The sequence below is a fragment of the Myotis yumanensis genome, unplaced genomic scaffold, assembly GCF_028538775.1.
Source record: "Myotis yumanensis isolate MYYU_CA2020_CCGP unplaced genomic scaffold, mMyoYum1.0.hap1 SCAF_18, whole genome shotgun sequence".
In the NCBI taxonomy this organism is placed as follows: Eukaryota; Metazoa; Chordata; class Mammalia; order Chiroptera; family Vespertilionidae; genus Myotis; species Myotis yumanensis.
The window spans coordinates 27,021,341-27,044,451 of NW_027223769.1; the positions used below are offsets into that span (position 1 = coordinate 27,021,341).

The 23,111-nt window shown below is 42.2% G+C and overlaps 1 protein-coding gene across 1 annotated transcript in view; it reads right to left on the reverse strand.

Annotated features, from left to right (window-relative positions):
• Positions 1-1,105: 1,105 nt before the first annotated feature.
• Positions 1,106-23,111, reverse strand: part of TANGO6 (transport and golgi organization 6 homolog) — a 144,849-nt gene continuing 122,843 nt past the window's right edge. The window contains 1 exon segment of the mRNA XM_070398934.1: positions 1,106-1,522. Within this exon segment, the coding sequence (XP_070255035.1) occupies positions 1,346-1,522 (177 nt within the window). The 3' untranslated portion in view covers positions 1,106-1,345.

Here is a 23,111-nt window from a genome sequence, read left to right on the forward strand (position 1 = left end):
AATCCTGATTTTCAAGATAGCCTTGATTTGGACGATCAAAATTAACCCAGCTAGCCTAGCTGCATGGAAATATTCCTTCAGCCTGGCCCATGTAGCTCGTGGTTGAGTATCGACCTAAGAACCAGGAGGTCAAGGTTCGATTCCCAGTCACGGCACATGACCAGTTTGCACACTCGAGTGCCAGTAGGGGGCATGCAGGAGGCAGCCGATCAATGATTGTCTCTCATCATTGATATTTCTATTTCTCTCTCCCTCTTCCTTCCTCTCTGAAATCAATCAAAATATATATAATTTAAAAAAGAAATATCCCTTCAAAACATCTTATTGCCTTTGTTCTAATTCTTTGCTCACTAAGGTAATTTGTGATCCCAAACTGTTTATAAGTTGACCTCTTAAAAGGAATGCCCACCACAAAGTTTCTAAGCTAAGAACCATGTCTGTCGTCTGGCCAGAGAGAAATATCCTGTTAACTGGCACACAGGCATGCCTGTATATAGATCCTTCAGTCACCTGAGCATTTTGGAAAATTGTGTTCTGGTTCCCCTGGCCTCACCCCAGAGAGCAGGGATACAATCCTGTGATAAAATTCTGTACCCAGCCCTGCAAATCCAAGGACTGATCAAGGAGCTCCAGGTTAGCCCTTGTCAGGTATTGACCACAGGGAGGGCTTATTGGAAACAACCAGTTTCTCCTTTTTGTCTCCTCTTAGCTGCAACCAAAATTCAGTGGCCAAATAGCTAAATAAAAAGGACTGCACAGTGCTACATCTGAAATGATTTCAATACACCTGGCATCAGGTCATCAATATGCAGTGCACTTTCCAGGACGCATTTCGTACTAACCCACCGTCTAAGCATTTGCCTTTCTAAAGGAGCGGAGGACTGAATGAAGAATATAATTCCCTCATCTGAGATGTTTGTGATTCCCTTCTCCTATATTCAGGGCAACTCTCTGCTAGAGGGAGTGAAAGAAAATGGCCTGGGAGGACAGACACAGGGTTTATCCTCCTTCTCTGGAAGATGCAACCAGCCTGATTCTCTGTTTTGGAGATCAAATCCTCAACAGCATAGCTTTCCATCTCGATTGCAGAGGACCAGAGTCAGACTTGTTTCTCTTTCCAGCCAGGGTAATTTTATTCCATTCTGCATGTTTCCATAACAATTTCCTTCCCCTCCCTACCTCCAACGGCATTCCGAAATGCCTCTTGACCAGAGACACAAAGCCACCTCCAGGGTCAGCCATATTGCCAGCATCGAAGAGGCAGTGGGCCACCTGCTGGAAGGCATGGGCACTGCTCTGGCTACTTGGTTCTCTGCCTCCTTGAGGGCCTTTGAGCCAGCCAGGTCTATGGCAGGACCACAATCTTTTTCTCCAGCTTCTGTGGTGGAAACAGGAAGTTTCTCATTATTTCATCCAGCTCTTCCAAAGCCAGCTGGGCATGGAGCCTGGCCACATCATCAGGCTCCGAACGCACGACATGCTTCAGCAGGTGGTAGAGATCCTTGAGAACGTCCCTCAGCACCTGTACGAGAGAGAGTTAGGTCTGTGTCTCCTTGTGTCAACATTTCCAAGAATGACCAAATTGCCTTCTCCTGCCTGGCCAGAGTGGCCCAGTGGTTAAGGGTTGACCTATGGACCAGGAGGTCATGGTTCGATTCCCAGTTGGGGCACATACTTGGGTTGCAGGTATGTATTTTGCTTAGAAGAAATAGGGTCTATAATCTTAATCACTATGCTATGCTGTGTTCTATTTATTAATAATGCTACCTACATGCATCAGGTTGGGTTCACCTCACTATATGCAAACATCTATGACAATAATTGGTTCAAATGAACTTAACATTTTTTTCTCAAACAACAGGAACTTCAAGAGTTGACTGTACATCGAAGTCTGTGCCAATATATAATTTCTAAAAAAGGAGGATGATCAGCCCTGGCTGGTGTGGCTCAGTTGGCTGGGCAACATTCTGTGCACTAAAGGGTCGCTGGTTCGATTCCCTGTCAGGGCACATGTCCTGCATTGCAGGCTCGATCTCCAGTAGGGGCATGCAGGAGGCAGCCAATCAAAGTTATGCTCTCACACCGGTGTTTCTCTCTCTCTTAAAATCAATTTTAAAAAAGTAATAAATATGTATAATAGCCATATTATATAAACATGGAGTATTCCTGCAAAAGTACATTTAAAAACTAGTTGTCTCCAGAGAGGGAAACTGGGGAGAAATGGGGGGAATTATATACTCTTTTGTACCTTTTCAATGTTTAATTTTATGAATATTTTACCTATTAAAAAATTGCCGAAACCGGTTTGGCTCAGTGGATAGAGCATCGGCCTGCGGACTGAAAGGTCCCAAGTTCGATTCCGGTCAAAGGCATGTACCTGGGTTGCGGGCACATCCCCGGTGGGAGATGTGCAGGAGGCGGCTGATGGATGTTTCTCTCTCATCGATGTTTCTAACTCTCTATCTCTCTCCCTTCTTCTCTGTAAAAATTCAATAAAATATATTTAAAAAAAATAAAATAAATAAGCTTTTTAATTGAACTGAATCAATTCTTAGATAACACTTTTCCTAAAGCCATTTCATAGGTAAAAGAGATAAGGAATCTGCCCTTAAAGAGCTCACAGATGAGACATGCATATAACTAAAGACGGCACAGAACAGAACATGGTAAGTGTCCTAAAAAAGAGCAGGGAGATGAGAGGTTAGAGAAAAGAGAGGTCACATTTGAAGAACAGGAAGTAAACTAGAAATGCTGCACAGAAATGAAGGGAATTGATTAATTCGGTGGGTAATGAGTACACGGTCTGGGCCCAAGGACTCCTGCGCATTCCACACAAGTATTCTAGAGAACAGAGAAAGGGCCCTTTCCACCTTCTGTATTCTTTTTTTTCATTTATTATTTTTTTAAAATATATATTTTATTGATTTTTTACAGAGAGGAAGGGAGAGAGATAGAGAGTTAGAAACATCGATCAGCTGCCTCCCGCACATCTCCTACTGGGGATGTGCCCGCAACCCAGGTACATGCCCTTGACCGGAATCGAACCTGGGACCTTTCAGTCCGCAGGCCGACGCTCTCTCCACTGAGCCAAACCGGTTTCAGCCACCTTCTGTATTCTTGATCGGCATGGGTACTAGGGTGCAGAAGGAAGAAGGTAGAGAAAGAGGGTTATACAAATCAAGCCCCCAGGCCAAAGGGCTGGTCTCCCTCCTGTCCCTTGTGCTCCAGTTGCGCAGGCCCCCTTTCTTTCCTTGTCTGAGCAAAGCTCCTCCCCTGCATATGCTGTTCCCTCAGCCTGGAAGACTATTTCACTTTTCTTCACCTTAGAATTCCTCCTTATTCTTCGCCTACAATACCACTTCCTCAGGATGCCTTCCCTGAACACCCACTGTAAGCCTTCCTACCCTACCTGTAGTTTTGTTTGTGTCTCTATCACAATCATGATTTAAATCTGTGTTGCGTAATTTTAAAAGTTTTCCTCACTGGTCACAGGTACTACTGACGCTGAGGCCATGTCTTGTCTTGTCCACCTGCTGTCATCTCAATGCCTCATACAGTAATTGGCACATGGCAGATACCTAAGGCATATTTATGAATGAAAGAAGGCATGGGCCAGTCTCTCACTTGGTAAACACTAAAAATGTTAAGGACATCTGTTGAAACCATGCTAGACAACCTGAGTCAACTTCATGGGTGTACTAGAATGATCTGTGCAGTCGCATTGGGACCCTCAATCAGAGGGCTCCATGCTTGCTTTAATAATCTGCTGTTGTCACCTTAAAATTCTTAATAATCTTATCTTTGAACTTGTGTGTTTATGTGAAGTCTAATGGGACAAAGGAACATGAGTGTGAGCAGAGCAGATATGCCCAATACGCATGTCCACCATTCTTTGCCAGTGCATTTGAATATAGCATTTGCCGTGCTCCGTGAGCACAGAATTCTGAAAGATCCACAATGTGTGGAGTTGAGCAATGTTCAAAGCCAGTAATGGGGAGTATGGTTGTTACGTTTACAGCTGAGTGAATGGAGGCACTGACAGCCCGCAGAGGCCTCCTTCTCCATTACAACCAGAACTTGCTTCAAACACAGAAAGAAGGAATGGCTTTCTAAGAAGCACGGGCCAGGAAGGAACTCTATGTATCCTCCATTTTGCCTCCCTGTTTTAGCCAACCATTTACACCGAAAATGGTGACATGGAAGAAAATAGGACAACCCACAGTCTTATTCCTTTCAGTCCATTCTCTCATCAGTAAATCGAAGGTAAAGAGTGTGGCAGAATATGCATGGATCAAGAAGTGAAATAAAACAGTTGAGTGTTTTGTGTGGAGTTCCCACTGTTCCGCTCAGAAGGAAATACACATGCATGTAAAAGCTACAGAATATAAATTGTGTAATTTCGGTGATTCTACATCTGAATTAAATATTCTTATATTTGCAGTTTAAATTGGCATTGCACAATATAAAGATGAACAGTATAATTCATGCTAATAATTTACAGTTTCTTTACTTAGTATAAAATTAGTAGCAAATAATAAACACCACGACAAATCAAGAGAGAGAGATCATGGTAGGAAAAAAACTCCCTATTTTAAAAATATGCGGGCAAAAAAGGGACAACATACTAAACCTGACAAACTCAGGGGATGCCCACATGATGAGCCTTACAAACCCAGAGACCAAAGTAACAACACAGCATATTCTGAACATAAGAATTCCTAACTAAAAGTGGGTCACGGCGGGTAGTCATGTCCTAGGCCTGTAGCCTCCTTGACAATGGTCAATCTTTAACTTTGAAACTGTCTACTGTCTTTGGGCATCTAAGATAACATACCTTTAAAATGTCAGAGTAATCTTCTTTTCTAGACTCCCTGAAGGTACAACCTGAGTACCGGAGCCCACATTGTTATCTTTTTGCCCACATACCATCTCTATGTGCTGTAAATGTTAACTATTAACTACCATGTGCCCACCTGTATAAAAGACTGACGTGTCTCTCCATTTCCCTTTTTTATTCAGTCCTCAGAGATGTCCACACCTCCCTAATCTACCACCAATGGATTTCATGCAACCCTCTTACATCTCCTTCTTTGATTCTAATGTATAAAATGAGCTGCAAAACTACCATTCTCCAGAGCATTTTCTTAATCCATTGAGATATTGCTTCCCAGCAATTGTCAGTTTGGCTCAAAAAAAAAAAAAAAATTGTGTAAGACTTTTTCCTAGGCTGGATGTTCTTTTGTTGATGCCATTGGTAACACTTTTTTCTTTTTCTTTTCTTTTTTTTTGAACAAGGGACCCTGCATTTTCTCTGTGCTCTGGGCCCCACATATTATGCAGTCGGCCTTGAAGACAACTCTCTGAGCTCCTTGCCCAATGATACCACATTAAGTGGTGGGCAAAACCTCACAAATATGCTGCCCATCCATATTGTGCACTTGCTTCCTGGGGTTTCTCAAAAAACTGTGGAGACACAATAGGGGTTAGGTCTGCTGGTGGAGGCATCTGACTCTAACTGGGGCACTATCCCAGCTGCCCTTTCTTTCCCCGGGGCTGGCAGTGTGAAAACGGGAGATGAATCAGGAAAGAGGATGACTCCCCATAGCTATGCCTCATGCCTCACGATTACTCAGTCATTCAGTAATCATTATAAAGGGCCTACTTCATGCCCAGGCAGCGGGCTGGTGATAAAAAGATGAATAATGCACAAACCTACCCTCTGGCAGCTATAGCCTAGCGGGGAGGCAGACTCATACCCCAGACAGCATGATCCTCACTATAGGAGATAAATACTGGTAAATACCCGATTCTGTGGAAGCAAAGGAAGTGATTTCTGCCAGTGGTGGTGGGTGGGGAAAGAATAACTCCCTACCATGCAAAAGGGCCATCACTGACTTTTATTTGTAGCCAATGAGTGGCACCAAGGAGTGGCTTGGGAAGCTTCAAGGAGTCTCCTCACCTCCAAGCCACCTAAAATAAATGCAGATTATGAACAAACCAGGCATCCTTGTTATGCAAATACATCTTAAAGACAAGTCTCCTAACACACTCTCCAATGGATTACATAGAAATTCTAGAGCTCCTACAGTTTATTACAAGGGCATCTGTTTTTTCTTAAGAAAATATATATATATATATATATATATATATATTATTTATTTATTTATTTATTTATTTATATATTTATATATTTATTTATTTGCTAGAGCCTCCTAACATTCAGAGCAAGGTTAGCTTTTACTTGTTAAAAAGCAAGTTTTAAGGCACTCTGTTCTTTTTTTTTTTTTTTTTTTTTAAATATATTTTATTGATTTTTTACAGAGAGGAAGGGAGATAGAGAGTCAGAAACATCGATGAGAGAGAAACATCGATCAGCTGCCTCCTGCACATCTCCTACTGGAGATGTGCCCGCAACCCAGGTACATGCCCCTGACCGGAATCGAACCCGGGACCCTTCAGTCCGCAAGCCGACGCTCTATCCACTGAGCCAAACCGGTTTCGGCAGGGCACTCTGTTCTTTTCTGGTGTGGGGAGGAACAGTCCCCTCAGCACCGCTGTGTCCTTAAAATCACAATAATGCTTGTGCAAATACCACTTCATACTGGAGGGGTGCTGAGCTCCTAGTTATCAGTTACCGGATCTCCTTTTGCAGGTAACTTGAGTGTTAGGCATAGGCTCCTTCTTAATTAATGGGTCTACCTTAGCAACCCACCCTGGTAGCTTCTGCCCAATCCCTGTAACCCTGGGGAGCCCACACATCACAGGACTTCCTCTGGACTCCCCAGGGATCAAAGCTTCCTGCCAGCCAGGGATTGTCACCAAATCCGGTGGATCAGGGGCTGAATACAAGGAGAGTTCAAAGGTAAAGTTACTCACAGGAGCTTCTGTGGTGGGCAGGATATAGGCAATCCCACAGAAGAAACCTCTCATTAAGAGTTCAACACACCTGCTCTTCATCCCTCCATGCATCAGGCCCAAGGACTCCAGGGAAAGATGGAGGGGGGTACAAATAAGAGTGGGGGTGAGCCAGGAATATCTTAAAGAAGTACCAAGATTTGCAGTCTGAAAACTCCCTGGAATGGGGTAGGGTTCAGGTGCTTTAGTAAAAGAAATGAGTGTTAGCCCAACACACACACACACACACACACACACGCTTCCTCTCTAACCCCCACCCCCCTCCCCCACCTGGCACCAGTTCCCTGAAGCACACAATGCTGAAACTTCAGGGACAAGGGTAAATCTTTAGGGTTAGACGTGGCTTAGAAAAGACCAGGTGAGGGAGAGGCAGGACCCACTGAAAAGAGAACAGGGAGCGGAAGACTGCCTTGGGCACACAGGTGCACTCTCAATGGAATAGCAGGAAAGCAGGGTTTGACTCTTTCAATGAGCTTGACCTGGAACATCCCCAAAGTGGTTATTGTATCTGAGTTAAGATCAAAAGAAGCAATACATGGCAGATATTTTTCTTCTTTTTAATTCCTACATTTATTTATTTTATTATAAAAGCAACTAACCACAACCCAGAATATCTGGAAAATAGAGGAAGAAAAAAAGAAGTCCTTGGTCATACCACCTCTCTAGCATAAGCCCCACCAGTAAAGATGTTTAGTAATTGGTAGATTTAGTTACATTAAAAAATTGTTTTAATATTTAAAAAGTCATTTATACTTCAAGGTGACTTTACAAATAGAACTTAAGCAATGAAATTGCTATTCTTCTGCTACTATTATATGAGATCAAAAAGACACGACACAAATGGTCACAAACAAGACATTTACAGAAATAAGAACTAGAAAAGATGGGATCCAGTGGAGGATTTTCCATCTATAATTTCTTAATATTTAAGGGGAAATAGGTTGCTCAATATAAAAGGATAAAAAGAGTTCAGTGCTAGCATACACTAACTATACTTAGAAATTCAAACTTCTATTTAACCAACAGATGAAGCAAAAAAAGATCAGAAAGAAAGAAAACTAAATTCCATACAATCCTATCAACCACCAATTGTGGCTCCCTCTGTGGCTAAAAAAAATGAATAAGTACTGGCATAAAGGGAGAAACAGAAGACTACCAGGCACGTTAGACTTTGAAGTAAAAAGGGGCAGACACAAGAGAGGAGGTGGACTGAGTTAGTGGCTGCAGAGTGGCTGGCAGACAAAAACATTCTCTAGATTGGGGATCAGACGAGGAAGAAACCCCAGAATCCGATTAGCTCTGTTTTAAAACACCTTGAAATAAGCATTAAGTTAGTGTGAACCTGTTAGAGAACTATAAGCCAACTTCTAAGAATCTTCATTTTGACCACTGGGCCTTGATGTTAAAACCAATGTATGATTGGGTGGCGGAGGGAACTAAGAGTGAACAGATGAGGCTAGGAATGGGGCAGAGAGTCAAGGATCATCAACAGAGCACAACTCAGCCAGCATTTCCCAAGCCGTGTACAGGAGACGATGCTAAGCATTCTGTGATGAAGGCCAGTGCCCACCCTTCAGGAGCCCCGCCCTTTGGGGGAGACAGACTTGCAGAGTTGAACCTAATTGCCTGGAGGCAGGCGGGTTGGGTGAAGTGAATCCTGGCTCTCCCAATTACTAGCTAAGGAATCCTGAGTAAACTACTTCAGCTCCTGGAACCCAGTGATCTCATCTGTAAAATGGCGACAACACTGCCACTTTTTAAGGCTGTTGTAACAATTAATGTCTATAAAGATCCCAGCACAAGGACTTGCATATGGTGGGTGCTAAATAAGAGGCAGTTTGTCAGTTTGCCCCACTAATACTGTGGTCTCTTTGAGGTTCAGGACTGTGTCCAACTTATTACTCTTCTACCACTGAGGCCCAGAACAGCACCTGGCATGAAGTAAAATTCTGATGAATAAATGAGTGAATGAATGGATGACAACAATAGCTAAACCTTACATATACCTGTTATGTGCCAGGTATGGTTTTAGGTATTTTATCTATACTAACTCCCTTAATCCTCACAACAGCACAAAGAGAGAAGTACTATTATCATCTCCAGTTTGCCTGGGGCCACACAGCTAGTAACAGGTAGAGCTAACATTCAAACCCTGGCAGCCTGACTGAGCCAGCCCGTGGGCTTTACTAACCACTATACTGTTCTGCCTCTAAAAGTGGTGATTATTTTAACTTCTACAAAGCGGGGAGCATAAAGCATGTGAGAGTACTTTGTTCTCAAAAGCAAAGTGATATATAATTCAAAATATCATTGCTATTACTACTCCGACATTGAGGTAATTGGGTTTACCAGCAAGGGGCTAAGAAAATGAGGGGAAAGGCAAAACTCTGAAAGCAGGCAGAGCAGAGGCTTAAAAAAAAAAAAGAGCGGTCAGTAAGTCAGGAAGATGAATAGATGGAGGAGAATTAGAAGAGAAGGGACGAGGCATAAGAGAGGGGAAATGGGTTTACGTCATCTGAGTGCACTATGGGCCGGAGTGGGTGCCTGACAATCGGGAACACTGACTGTGCTATCTGCAGAGCTGAGCACCAGGAGGGATTCTGCTGAGCAAGCAGAGAGGAGTCAGGCTCCAGGTCTTGGAGACGAGCAGCCTCTCTAAGATAATGGGCAGGAAACAAATAAATTGGGGAAGCAAGGTGGTAAACAATCCGGACCTCATTCTGGCCTGAAGAAGAATAAATGCTTTATTGATAAAACCCAAACCTTCACTTTGATGGGTCTATGAAAAAGAAATGAGGGCCAATTCAGACAGAAAGACCAGGCTTTTGAGACAATTCACTGAAAGCGTAGGGAGGGTCAGCTACGGGAGACAGGATTAATAATGTCTCTAAAAGGTCTCTATCCACACCTGACAGAAAATCTCAAACATGCTGAATTCAGGGTAGCACTATTATTAACCAAAGATTATTGGGCTTTTCAAAAACACTTTAATTCCAAAGTATTTTTCTCTGCTAGACCCAGAGATAAATGGCATTTTTACCCTTTGTGGATTGTGTCTGGCTGGTCAATGGGGAGGGTATCTCATGTGAAAATTGGAGACGGGCAGGGATTTTCAATGAAGAGTAAGGGGGGAAAATTTAACTGGTCAAGTGCCAAAAATACAACAGGGACATAGACAGGCTGAGCAGATCAGGTACAAAGACCAAGACAGAGGGTTAACCTCTGGTAGTGGTGACAGCTTAGGGGCCCAAACAAAAAGTAGGCGATTGGACTTACTCCTAATTGTGTGTGCCCCTAGGCTAGACTATGCTGAGGCAGGCGACCCAAGGCTTCCGGTGTCAGACAGCGCTGACAGGGGCTGCATCCAGTTCTCTGTGGCAGACACAGAATCAGTAGCTGCTCTGGCGCTGGGAGCAGCGGTGGCAGCATCTTTCAGAATGTCTTTAAATAGCAACCTGAGGAAGGCAGCAGCTTTCCTACACCCCCACAGGCACGGAAATAGAACAAAGAAGGCAAGAAAAATGGCTGGAGTATGTGCAGACAGCAGGCTGTTGCTCGTGGGGGAGACTGGCAGCTTTTTCCTTAGAAGGTGATTACAATCCCAGCTTTCAGACTGTATTCCATTACCATGTCTGGGGGAAAGGGCTTCCTTTTCCCTGGCCCTTGAAGCTCTCCATGCAGACACCCTGTGGAGGGAGCACAGCTCTGCTCCTTTTCTGCATCTAATGTCTCTCATGTGGGAATAGATGGCACCAGCTAAAGCTCACTACTACCATATAGTGCGTGGTTACTACGTCTCAGTCACTGTGCTAGCCCTTCACACACATTTAATCCTATGAGGTAGGTGTTATTAGGCCCAGTTTACAGATTTGGGAAAGGGGATTTAGAGATGATGAGTGTATCTGCTTAAGAGCACAGCTAGAATTCAAACCTGAGTCTGTCAGATCTAACTCTGCAAACCTTGCTTTTAAATATGTGCAGTCACAAAGAAATCCAATATGCAGAAGGAAGCTAAGGAGAGACTATGACCTTTTTCCTGCACATCAAGGCTGTTTATTTGGATGGGGCCTGGTTAGGGAGGAGGGGCAGCAGCCACCAGGCAATTAATTAGTTGACTGCAAGGTTTGGGTTTCCTTTGTGGCACGGATTTGCAGGGCCGACCTCACCCCAGGCTCATAGGGTCACGCAACCTCAGGTCTAGCCTGACATGGCCACAGGTGAAATGCAGGCCACTCTCCTTAGGACATTTGCTCAGCGGAATTCAATGCTCTGTGCCAGATGCTTCAGGAACGAAAGGTTATAGAATTAGACCAAAGGCCAGAGAAAATCAGTCACTGACGCATCAGAGGCCCTGATAGGGTTTCTATTATGTGCTAATATATGGCGAGGACCAGACGGGACTAAACTGGAAAAAGCAACTGACCCACCCACATGTCTGTCTACACAGCCCAGACTGCCTCTGAGCAGCACCACTGTCCTAGTGTAGTGATTCTCCACCCTGCTGCACGTTACAAACCCCTGGAGAACTTAAAATGCCTGGGCCCCAACCTCAGTCATTAGCATCAGAATCTTAGGGATTGGTGCTCAGGGCTTACTTACTGTGTGTGTGTGTGTGTGTGTGTGTGTGTGTGTGTGTGTGTTTCTCTTTTTATGCTCTCCAAGTGACTCTAATAAGCAGCCAGGATACAGTAGTTCAGAATGTAAGGAAAAAACACTGGGTATGAGACTTATAAAAGATATGCCATGGTTTCAGAAGTAGAGATCACTGTTCTGACTTTGCCTACGAAAAATCTAAATGCCAAAAACAAGTGATGTGATTTGGACATAACCTATTACATTCTTGGAATTTTCTAAACTATCAGCAGCCAGGTCTTCATTTTACAGTAAGGGGGACAGGGTTTAAATGACATTTGATCCACGAATTAACCCTTTGCACTCCAAACCATTCTGGACATTGGCTACCAGCTACTCGACGCTACTTTGCGGCGGAAACGTGCATTTACAGACCCTCGTATTATTTAGTATAATTTTGGAACCAAGTAACGTATTATAATGATATTGGACTTATATGAATTGGGTGACATCGAGGAATGTATATTTGCAAAAAAAACAATATTTTATTGTTTATAATTTTGTACAGTATGATAAGTTTTGTAACACTCCCCAATATGCATTGCAGGCTGATTAGTGCATGTTTGACAGTAATAAGTGGTTTGACGCCTGCCACCAGGTGTTTTCCTGTAAGAATACACAATGCAGTCCCGTTTTCTTTGTCCCACATCGGGAATATGTAGTTAATTGTTTAATCCGACACAAAACCCGCTGACATTTCTTGTATATATCTTAGTAATTTTACGATATTTTGATTTAATTTCTTGTGCCATTTCAAGATAAAACTTCAGGGAAACATGCATGTCTCAAAAAGTTGCGTTGAAATAACTCAATTCCCCGTAATCACTAATAAACTGCAATGTCCCCTGAGAGGGGACATCCGAGTGATATGCTAGAATTCCGACGTCCCCTGAGAGGGGACAGCGGAGTGCAAAGGGTTAAGATTTTCATCTTTTTTTCCAAAATCTTAAAAATTTGTTTCCAATCATGTGTATGTGAAGTGAGATTCTGAACACCGAGTGTGACAGGCTACCAACGTGCAGCTGCCTCTGTTACTAGCTTAGCTGGAATTATGGCCGAAACCTCTGCCCAGATGGGAGAAGTTGAGGGGAATACATGTGCCATAAGTAAATAAATAAACTGTGTGTGGAGGGGAGAAGCCAAGTTTTTGTTTGTTTGTTTGTTTGTTTTTGATGATTTTAGAGAGAGCAAGGAAGATAGAGAGATCAATCGAACCATCAATGATGAGAAACACAGATCGGCTTCCTCCTGCATACCCGCTACTGGATATGGAGCCCACAACCCAGGGATGTGCCCTGACCAGGAGTCAAGCCAGTGACCTCCTGGTTCATGGGTCAACGCTCAACCACTGAACCACACCAGCAGGCAAAAAGCCAAGTTTCGAAATGCAGATATTTGGCTACATATCAACATTCATTCTGTCACTCTGTCTCAGGCCTTCTTCTCCCACTGCTTTGGGGACAGTATGTCTACAACCCACTATAACACCAACTTTAGGCATTTCCGAGTAAGGGGTAAAATTCCCTCCCAGGGAGAACTTGTTCAGACAACTGCTGCTCTTGACAAATCGGAACACTGGAGGAAGTCCCAGGTTTCCAGTTCAAGGTCTACGAGGAAGAAGTCTACGTAGGCAGGTACAAGGAAATTCCAGAGATGTATTCATGCTTAGCAGAGAAAAGATTTCATGTACTTTCTCAATAATCATTTATTAAGCACTCATTTTGTGCAAGGCAATGTGCTAGATTTTGGGAATATAAAAATGAAGGGAATGAGGTACCTAGGGGAGTCACTCACTGAGGCAGACAGAATGGTGATTGCTAGGAGCTGTGGAGAGAGGAGAACTGACTGTTTAATGGGCAAAGAGTGTCAGTTTTGCAAGATGGAAAGAGTTCTGTAGAGGGATAATGGTGGTAGCAATGTGAATATATGTATTTATTTTTTAATCCTCACCAAGGATACTTTTCCATTGATTTTTAGAAAGAGTGGGAGAGGGAAAGACAGAGAGAAATATTGAAGCGAAAGAAACACATCGATTGGTTGCCTCCTGCACAGGCCCTGACCAAGGTCCAGGCCAGGTAGGGGCCTGCAACCACGGTATGTACCCGTGACCAGAATCGAACCCAGGACCCCTCGGGCTGCAGGCTGACAATCTATCCTCTAAGCCAGTGGTTCTCAACCTGTGGGTCGCGACCCCTTTGGCAGTCAAACGATCCTTTCACAGGGGTCGCCTAAGACCATCCTGCATATCAGATATTTATTTATTTATTATTTTTTTAATCTTTTAAAAATTTTTTAAAATTGTTTTATTGCTTAAAGTATTACAAAGAGTATTATATATTCTCCTTTTTTTCTCTCCCCTTGACCCTCCCCTAGCCTCCCATGCCCCCCCAGTGTCTTGTGTCCATTGGTTATGCTCGTATGCATGCATACAAGTCCTTTGGTTGATCTCTTACCCCCGCCCTCCCACCCCGCAACCCTCCACAGCCTTCCCGCTGTAGTTTGACAGTCTGTTCGATGTTGCTCTGCCTCTGTATCTATTTTTGCTCATCACTTTATAATGGTCTTAATTATCCATAAGTGAGATCATGTGGTATTTTTCTTTCATTGACTGGCTTATTTCACTTAGCATAATGCTCTCCAGTTCCAGCCACTGCATATCAGATATTTACATTACGATTCATAACAGTAGCAACATTACAGTTATGAAGTAGCAACGAAAATAATTTTATGGTTGGGTCACAACATGAGGAACTGTATTTAAAGGGCCAGAAGGTTGAGAACCACTGCTCTAAGCCAAACAGGCTAGGGCACAATGTGAATGTATTGAAATGCTTCTGAACCATACAGTTAAGAATGGTTATGATGCCTGGCTGATGTGACTCAGTAGTTGAGCATCAACCCATGAACAAGGAGGTCACAGTTCGACTCCGGGCTTGATCCCCAGTAGGGGGCATGCAGGAGGCAGCCAATCAATGATTCTCTCTCATCATTGATGTTTCTAACTCTCTCTCTTCCTTCCTCTCTCTGAAATCAATAAAAACATTTAAAAAAAATGGTTACATTGGTAAATTTCATCACAACTTTTAAAGAAAGTGATTGGTGTGTTCAGGGGCTCACATGACATCAGATGTGAACAAAGCACAATGTCTACTCTAGTCCTGCAGAGACTGGAGAAGTGAGGACTAATTTTACCTGAGAAACCAGGAAAGGCTTTTCACAAAGAGTATAACATTTACACAGAGTCCTAAAGAATGAATAAGAGCTTAGCAGATGCACAGGTGGAGGGTAGGTGGGTGGAGAAGACGCTTGAGGCATAAGAAACAGTATGGACCAAGAGGTGGAGGCAAGAACTAGTATGTAGCTTATCTGAAGTTTGCAAGCAGTTCTCAGGGCATAGGAGAAAAAGTATGGGAGAGACAGCTATAGAAGTCAGGTGGGTCCAGGTTACAAACGGCCTTGTATGTCCTGTTAAGGAGCCTGGTCTTTATCTTATGGACCACAGTGAACCATTGAAAAACGTTAGGTGGGGACTGGATCTCAGCAGATCTGCATTTCAGAAAGATTCTGGCTGCTCCTTGAGTAACTGAATACCTGTTGACCCCAGAGAAATAGAATAGAAGAAAGTCTAGTGGTTAAGGAAGCAGGGTTCTAGGAACCCAAGCTTGTCCCAGGACACTTGTAACAGTTCACCTCTTCCCAAGTACAGTCTCAGGCAGGTGTGAATTAGTGCCTTCAGAACAGCCAAGCTGGCAATAAGGCAGCCTGGGCCTGCACTCAGTTCTACCTTTTACTGGCTATTTGACTTGGGCATCAAAATGTAAAATTTTGGACAATTTTTTTAAATCTATAAATAGAGTTAATAAGCATATTTCTCTCACAAGATGTGATCAATAATATAATGAATGTAAAGCACTTAGCTCTTGCCTGCCATACAGTAAGGCCCTTAGTAAATGTTAGTTGTATTATTATTAAATACTAAACCTCAGAGAACATGAGATTTATTTGGAGCAGGTTTGCTAAGAGCAAACAAACTATGGGCGATGAGCAATGAGCTGGAACAGACCCCAGAGCACCAATCCTGAATGTCATTTCATGTCACCCACTGAGGGAACACTGCGTCAGAATTCCCTTCAGAGAATGGAGCAAAGATAACTGGGTTTTGCAACCCAGAGGCCATCTAATTATCAGAATAATCACTTTCAGGGGAAGAAACAATTCCCAATCAGGCTGCAGGGCAGGAGGAAAGTCCCAAGACTCTCATTCGCAGCCTGGCAGCCCCGAAGGTGCTTGGTCTCCACCAGTTTTTCTCTGCTCCCTGCTTTTTCCAGTTCTGTGTACGTTATGGGAAGTTGCTGGATGGCGTAGTCCATGGTTGGACTGTGTTTTTGGCAAGAGATAATGGAACAGGAGGAAGCCAGGGTTGTTTTCTGTCTCTGTTTCTGAACAGTTCACACTGGCAGGTCCTGGGAGGTCAGGGCACCTGGGTCCAAGGCTGGCCCCAAACACACCTCTCACTGTTCCATACTCTCCAGGGTAGACAGTAAATAACACGTAAGGAGGTAGTCTTTTGGGTATCAAGTTCCCAGGACCTGAAGGAGCCTTCTGTTAGTCATGATCTGTGTAGAGAAAGTCCAAGTGACTCAGTTTCTGAGTCCTTCAGAAGACAGTCACAGAGTATGTGGTGCCAGTTCCGGGTCACGCTATCTGGGCTCACCCTCTCCATCACTAGTTGTCGGACAAGTTACTTATCTTCTCTGTCTTTGTTCCCTTGTGTAAATGGGGATATTAAACATACCTAAATGGATTATGAAGATTAAATGAATTAACGTAAAGCACTTAGATATAAGTGCTATCATATAGTAAATGCTCAATAAAAGCACTTTTGTGGGGTTTTAATACACACGGAAGTTTTTAGGAATGCAACTACTGCATAAATTGAGAATAGACAGTATTTTGATTTGCTAGAATTTTCTAGGATAGTTTATCATTTTGGAAAATCAACTATTCAATGCACATCTGAGTTGCCAGTAAAAGATATCTGTATCTTGGATCTTATCTAGAGAAAACATTCCCAAACTTGGTGTTTAACTTGTGCTCCAACTAATCTTTGTAACATGAACCTGTTCCAGGTAAATAACTGAATTAGGTAAGAGGGAGTGGAGGGGGAATACTACACTTTCATTAGCACTTGCCCATTGTAAGCTACCAGGAACTGGAAATGAGTGCTAATTCTTCCTGGCATTCGCTTTGGAAAATTATAACCACAGTCTCTTCATGAACTTTATTTCCTCATTCATAAATAAGATTATTGGACTATTTCCCAATGTATGTTTCATGGAATATTATTACTTGGCATGCTTATAATGAAAAAAGTGTTCCTTGGTAAATAAGTTGGGGAATTGTTAGTTTTCTTTGCTGCAGGACTTCTCACTCCTTAATAGGCTAACATGCACCAAGCCTCCAAGAGGGGAATATACAGTTGTACACAACATCTTCCAAACTCATTTGACCATGGAGACCTGATGTCAAAGGAGCAACTCATGAGGTTTCTGTAAGATATAAATTAGTCTCTAAGGCCTCTTCCACATCCAACATTCTAAAATTCTGTGTTTAAATGAAATTACCTTCTTCTTGGCCATTTTATTTACTTTTTAAATTGAATTTATTGGGGTGACATTGGTTAATAAAATTATATAGATTTCAGGTGTACAACTCTATAATCTTCTCAGACACTTTAGATCAAATTAAGGGTAAAGAGGCCTGGCCAGGGTGGTTCAATGGTTGAGCATCAATCCAATAACCACGAGGTCATGGTTTGATTCCTGGTCAGGGCACATGCCTGGGTTTCGGGCTCGATCCCCAGTGTGTGGCGTGCAGGAGGCAGCTAATCAATGATTCTCTCTCATCATTGTTGTCTCTCTCCTTTCTACTCTGAAATCAATTAAAAAAAATAATAATGGTAAAGAGAAAGCTATCCTACATAAAATAAAATAGCTTAAGTCAGATACAGAAGAGGAAGACAAACTAAGTTCTAACATATGTAGATCTATGTAAAAGATATGCAGACAAGGCAGAAAGGGAGCAGTTTTAAATGTTAGGGCTTCTAAACTGTCACTTATGTTATCACTAGAAAAGGGTGAATATACATTTTAGCAGTCACAGTAAGGTCCTAATCTTTTCAAATTCATCGCTAATGACAAAAGGATTTGGACAAGTTACTGTTGAGATCTGGCCAAATCTATGGATTATCCTCTACCCCTAAGTACTGACCCCGGCCTCTCCTCTCACACATGGCTGTGGTGGAGGCCGAACATGGTTCTACATAAACCAGCAACCCCATGTACCCCACCTGGCTCAGCTTAGAATGAGCATCTGATCTTAGTTGGAACATTGTATCTTCCCTCAAATTTTTGCCTTTCAGGCCAGAGAGGGAATCTGAGTACTGGGTGTAAGATGCGGCGCTGGCCACTGGCAGTGGTCATGCTGCTCCCACAGGAAGAAAGCTGGACTCCAGTGCAAGAGAATGAAGGCAAAATGCAGGGAGAAGCAGAGACAAAAGATGGAGCATTGCAACTCTTGTGTCTGGGTCACTGATGACCAGCACAGCCCAACTTTCCCTACAACATGCCTGTTCACTCTTCTTTGGATTCAGGAGGCTAAAAAGTTCTCTTTGCTCAAGCTTATTGAGAACCAAAAGAGCTCTGACTATAGTCACATATGTCCCCCACATCTCCTTTCTCTATCGATAAAGAAGGCAGAATCATGAAAGCTGGTAGATTGAACACATGTACACACCACTGCTCTCTCCTCAAGCCCCATTAAAATGACAGTAAAGGGATAAAAATGGCATGAAGTTATCAGAACGAAAAGAACTAACATGGCAATGGTAACACTAGAAGCAGTTAGATGAATCCTGATTTGCCCAGATTAGTATGTTTTATGTCTGCTGCATTGGTATAATTATTAATAGTTTCCTCTTTTGCCCTTAAAAGTTTTCTTGTTTGGATGACAAACTGATTCATTAAACCAAAGCCCAGAAGCAAGCCTAATGCACCACAGAAATGCAAAGAAGTTCAGGAGTTGATGATCCATACCTCTGAACATGGAGGTGAACGGAAGCCCTGGGTAGAAGTATGCTGAGTAGTAATTATGTCTCCTGCTGCCTTCTGTTCTGTGCATCCAGGTGACTGCCCTGCCCCACTCACACCAGAAGCCTGGAGTTTTACCTGCTTAAGAGTCCAACTAGAGAGACTCTGGATGGGTGGCTATTAGGAATAGATAAGATGAGGCTGCCATGCTGAAACCAGAGGATTAAGTGAAAGTCTACTTACTGATGGTGAGACCGCCATATTGCTCCTCCTATACATCTTTCAGAACCTTGGCCGGCCAGTCTACATACGAGACTAGATGATTCTTCTCTGACTTGCCCCAAAGAAAAGACATCTGAATAAGTTTTGGAGTCTCCCCATGAAATGACCTGGCCAGATTATCACCCTGTTACAAAGTCCACCAGTCAGTCCGTAGCATTTCCCATGCACACAGAGCATCATCAGCTTTTGAGTGCTCTGTTCTTAAATCTTACAGTAGGCTTAGAAGGTGACCAGTCCAGATAAGAGCAAGTGGATGAAGAGTTGTAGTACTTGATGTGTTTGAACCCTTTAAGAGATTTATAAACTTTTAGCAGAGACTGGGGATGAATTGGTAACTGGTTCATAGAAGAGTAACAAATGGAAACCTGAGACATTTATTAACTTCAGAGAAAGTCATATTTCATACAAGAAAGAAAATGAATCATAGTACATTATATGGCTCAACTGTGGTAATAGTTACGCTCATAATATAAACACTAAATGCTCATACAGCAAAAACTCTAAAGTAACTACATAGGGAGAATGGGGAAGGAAAATGTATATCTTTGTGGGGGCATGTTAATAATAACAACTAATATATACTGAGCTTCTAGAACAGGGATGGGGAGCCGTTTTCCTGCCAAGGGCCATTCGGATATTTATAATATCACTTGCAGGCCATATAAAATTATCAACTTAAAAATTAGCCTGCTATGCCTGGCCTGCATGTCTCAGGCATTGAGCGTTGACCTATGAACCAGGAGATCATGGTTCAATTCCGGGTCAGGGCACATGCCCGGTTGCGTGCAGGCTCCATCCCCATGCAGGAGGCAGCCAATCCATGATTCTCTCTCTCATCATTGATCTCTCTCTCTCTCTCTCTCTCTCTTCTCTGAAATCAATAAAAAACATATGTATATATTTTAAAATTAGTCTGCTATATTTGGTCAAACATTTAATTAACTCACCCCTAGTGCCTTGGCAGGGCCAGACCAAATGATTTTGTAGGTCTTATATGGCCCTCGGACCAGATGTTCCCTACCCCTGTTCCACAACCCATATATTCTAAATACTTCCTATAAATTGGCTCATTTAATTCTTGTAACAACCTTATATTATCCCCATTTTACAGATGAGGAAATTGAGGCACAGAGAGGTCAACTAACTTGTGCAGGGTCTTACTGCCAGTATGTTGAAAAGCTGGGATTCAATCCCAGACATTCTACTAGTACCTCTGGAGTCCATGCTCTAGTGTAAGCCACTATACTTTGTGGCTTCATTCCTTCCCAATGCAGGCCAGTTTTCTCCATAATCACTTAATATAATCACTGAGTGAGTCCCACTTTTACATATTAGATCTAGTAGGAAGTCAATAAGTAAATCGAAAAATCAAGAAATAGCAATATAAGCATACTATTTAGAAATACGGAAGTAAACATTGAAAGAAACAGCTAATCAAGTTGAAAATAGTCGCTGCTAGAGAATGGAGGGAAAGAAAGGAGGATGGGGTTATGGATCTCTGAATTAAGCTTTGTAAACGACTGATTTTAAACTATGTGTATGAATAACTTCTTTGGAAATAAAAATTAAAAAACAAAAACATTAACAATAAAAAGACAAATAACCCAAATAAATGGGCAAAAATTCTGAATAGACATTTCTCCAAAGAAGATAGACACAAATGGCTAATTAGTTCATGAAAATATGCTCAACATCTTTAGCTATCAGAGAAACTGCAAATCTATGCTATAACAGTTTAAGCCCGGTAGAATGGCTCTACTTCTAGTAAATGACAGACAATAACAAGTGTTAGTGACAATGTGGAGCATTTGGAACCCTCATACATTGCTAATGGGAATGAAAGGGGATGCAACTAGAAAATAGTCTGGCAGTTCCTCAAAAAGTTAAACACAGTTACTGTATGACCCAGAAATTCCAGTCCTAGGTATATACCCAAGAGAACTAACATGTTGGCACAAAAACTTTTACACAAATGTGCATGGGAACATAGCCAAAAAGTGGAAACAGCTCAAATATCCATCAACTGGTGTATAAACAAATGTGATATATCCATACAATGGAATATTATTCAGCCATAAAAAATAACGAAATCCTGATACATGGTACAATATGTACAAACCTTGACCACATTATCCTAAGTGAAAGGAGGCAGACACAAAAAGCCACCTATAAATTCATTTCATATGAAATATCTAGAAAAGGCAAATCGATACACAGAAAGTAGATTAGTGGTTGTGAGGGGGGAATGGTGGAAGTGACGGCTAATGGGGACAGGCTTCCTTTTTGGGCTAATGAAAATGCTCTGGAATTAGGTGGTGGTGAGGTTTGCACAACTTTATAAATATACTAAAAACTCTATTGTACACGTTAATACAGTAAATTTTATAGATATGAATATCTCACTTTAAGAAATTATGTGATAAAAAAAGGGGGAGTGGAGGCTATTGAACTATTGATAAACAGAGCACACTTATTTTACCTCCCTTTAGGTCAGCAGCAGCGGCCTTCATCTACCTGGACCCTGTCTTGCCTTTTTCCTACTCACCAACCTCCCCCAGATTCATTCTGTCTCCAGCCTGGCATTGCTGCTCTCCTGATACCCTCCAGCCCTACTCCCTCAGACCTGGGCTCAGATCCTGGGACAAATATGCCTCTGAAAAAGGCCTCTGATTATCTCCAGGGTTATCTAGCTATAAACCCTCTTTAACTCAGAAATTTAAGGGCAAGACTTCTGAGTTGCTATCCTATGTAAGAGCAATTTTCAACCAGTGTGCTGCAAGAGTTTTTAAACATGGAATATCTGACTGTTTAGTCAGAAACACTGACCTCGTTTCCCTTAGACTGTCAATGAAAAGTGACAACAGCCAACACAACAATAACCATCTGGTGTGAATGCCCTGTCTTGAATCATAAACATATAGGTCATATGATACAGTTGCATCTTATTGGTCACGTCACATAATAAGGTTGCGTCTGATTGGTTAATTCTTAGTACCAGAAATCCTTATATATAAGTACAGACATCTGATTTTTAAAAAGTCACTTTGGAGCATAAAGGGTAGGTAAATCAATAAAAATTATACCTTTTGCCGAAACCGGTTTGGCTCAGTGGATAGAGCGTCGGCCTGCGGACTCAAGGGTCCCAGGTTCGATTCCGGTCAAGGGCATGTACCCGGGTTGCCGGCACATCCCCAGTGGGAGATGTGCAGGAGGCAGTTGATTGATGTTTCTCTCTCATCGATGTTTCTAACTCTCTATCTCTCTCCCTTCCTCTCTGTAAAAATTCAATAAAATATATTTTTAAAAAAATTATACCTTTTTTTTGCTATACTGCAGAATTTTAGTAGTTTATGTGTGCCATGAGATGAAAAAGGTTGAAAATCACTGCTATCTACAAATCCGTATTTGACAGGCAATAGAGATCCTTGGGAAAACAGGCATTCATTAATGACTACACATCCAGTTTTTAATGTGTGGGAATGAATATTTGAAAACTTGTGCTTCTGGTCTGACTGGGTCTTCAGAAGTAAAGGATAGCAAATTATGTTGGGCTTGAGACAAAACAGAATTAAGACAAGCTTCTAACTCTATATAACAGGTGTAAAAGTCATCACAACACCTTGACACAGAGAAGTGATGAAATGTTTGTTATTTAAAGGAAAGTATATGGCTAAACAGGAACTGGAACTTGGTACAAATCTTTACTGAATAAACTAGAATGCCACTTTAAATCTCCTCAGCATGGAAAATTATATTTTCACCCATTATTGGTATAATTCTTTGCCTTAAAAATAATTTTAATTTGCTCTTTCTTTAAAAAATAAGCCGTCTAGTCTCAGGGTTGGCTCAGTTTGTTGGAGCATCATCCTATAACCAAAGGGTTGTGGGTTTGATGCCCAGTCAGGGGGCGTATGGGAGGTAACCGATCGATGTTTCTCTTCTCTCTCTCTCTCTCTCTCTCTCTCAAATCAATAAAAACATACCCCCAGTTGAGTATTAAAAAATAAATAAGCAGTCTAATAAACTTAGGAAATAGAAGAGCTGGGTAGAGACACACAGCCTGGGTTTAAGTCAGCTCTGCCACTTGCTAGTAGTGTGATCTTGAGCAGTTTGCTTAATCTCGAGGGGCTTCCTTTAGTCTTCTGTAAAATGGGGATAACACTACCTACCCCTCAGAGTTCCTGAGAGAATCAA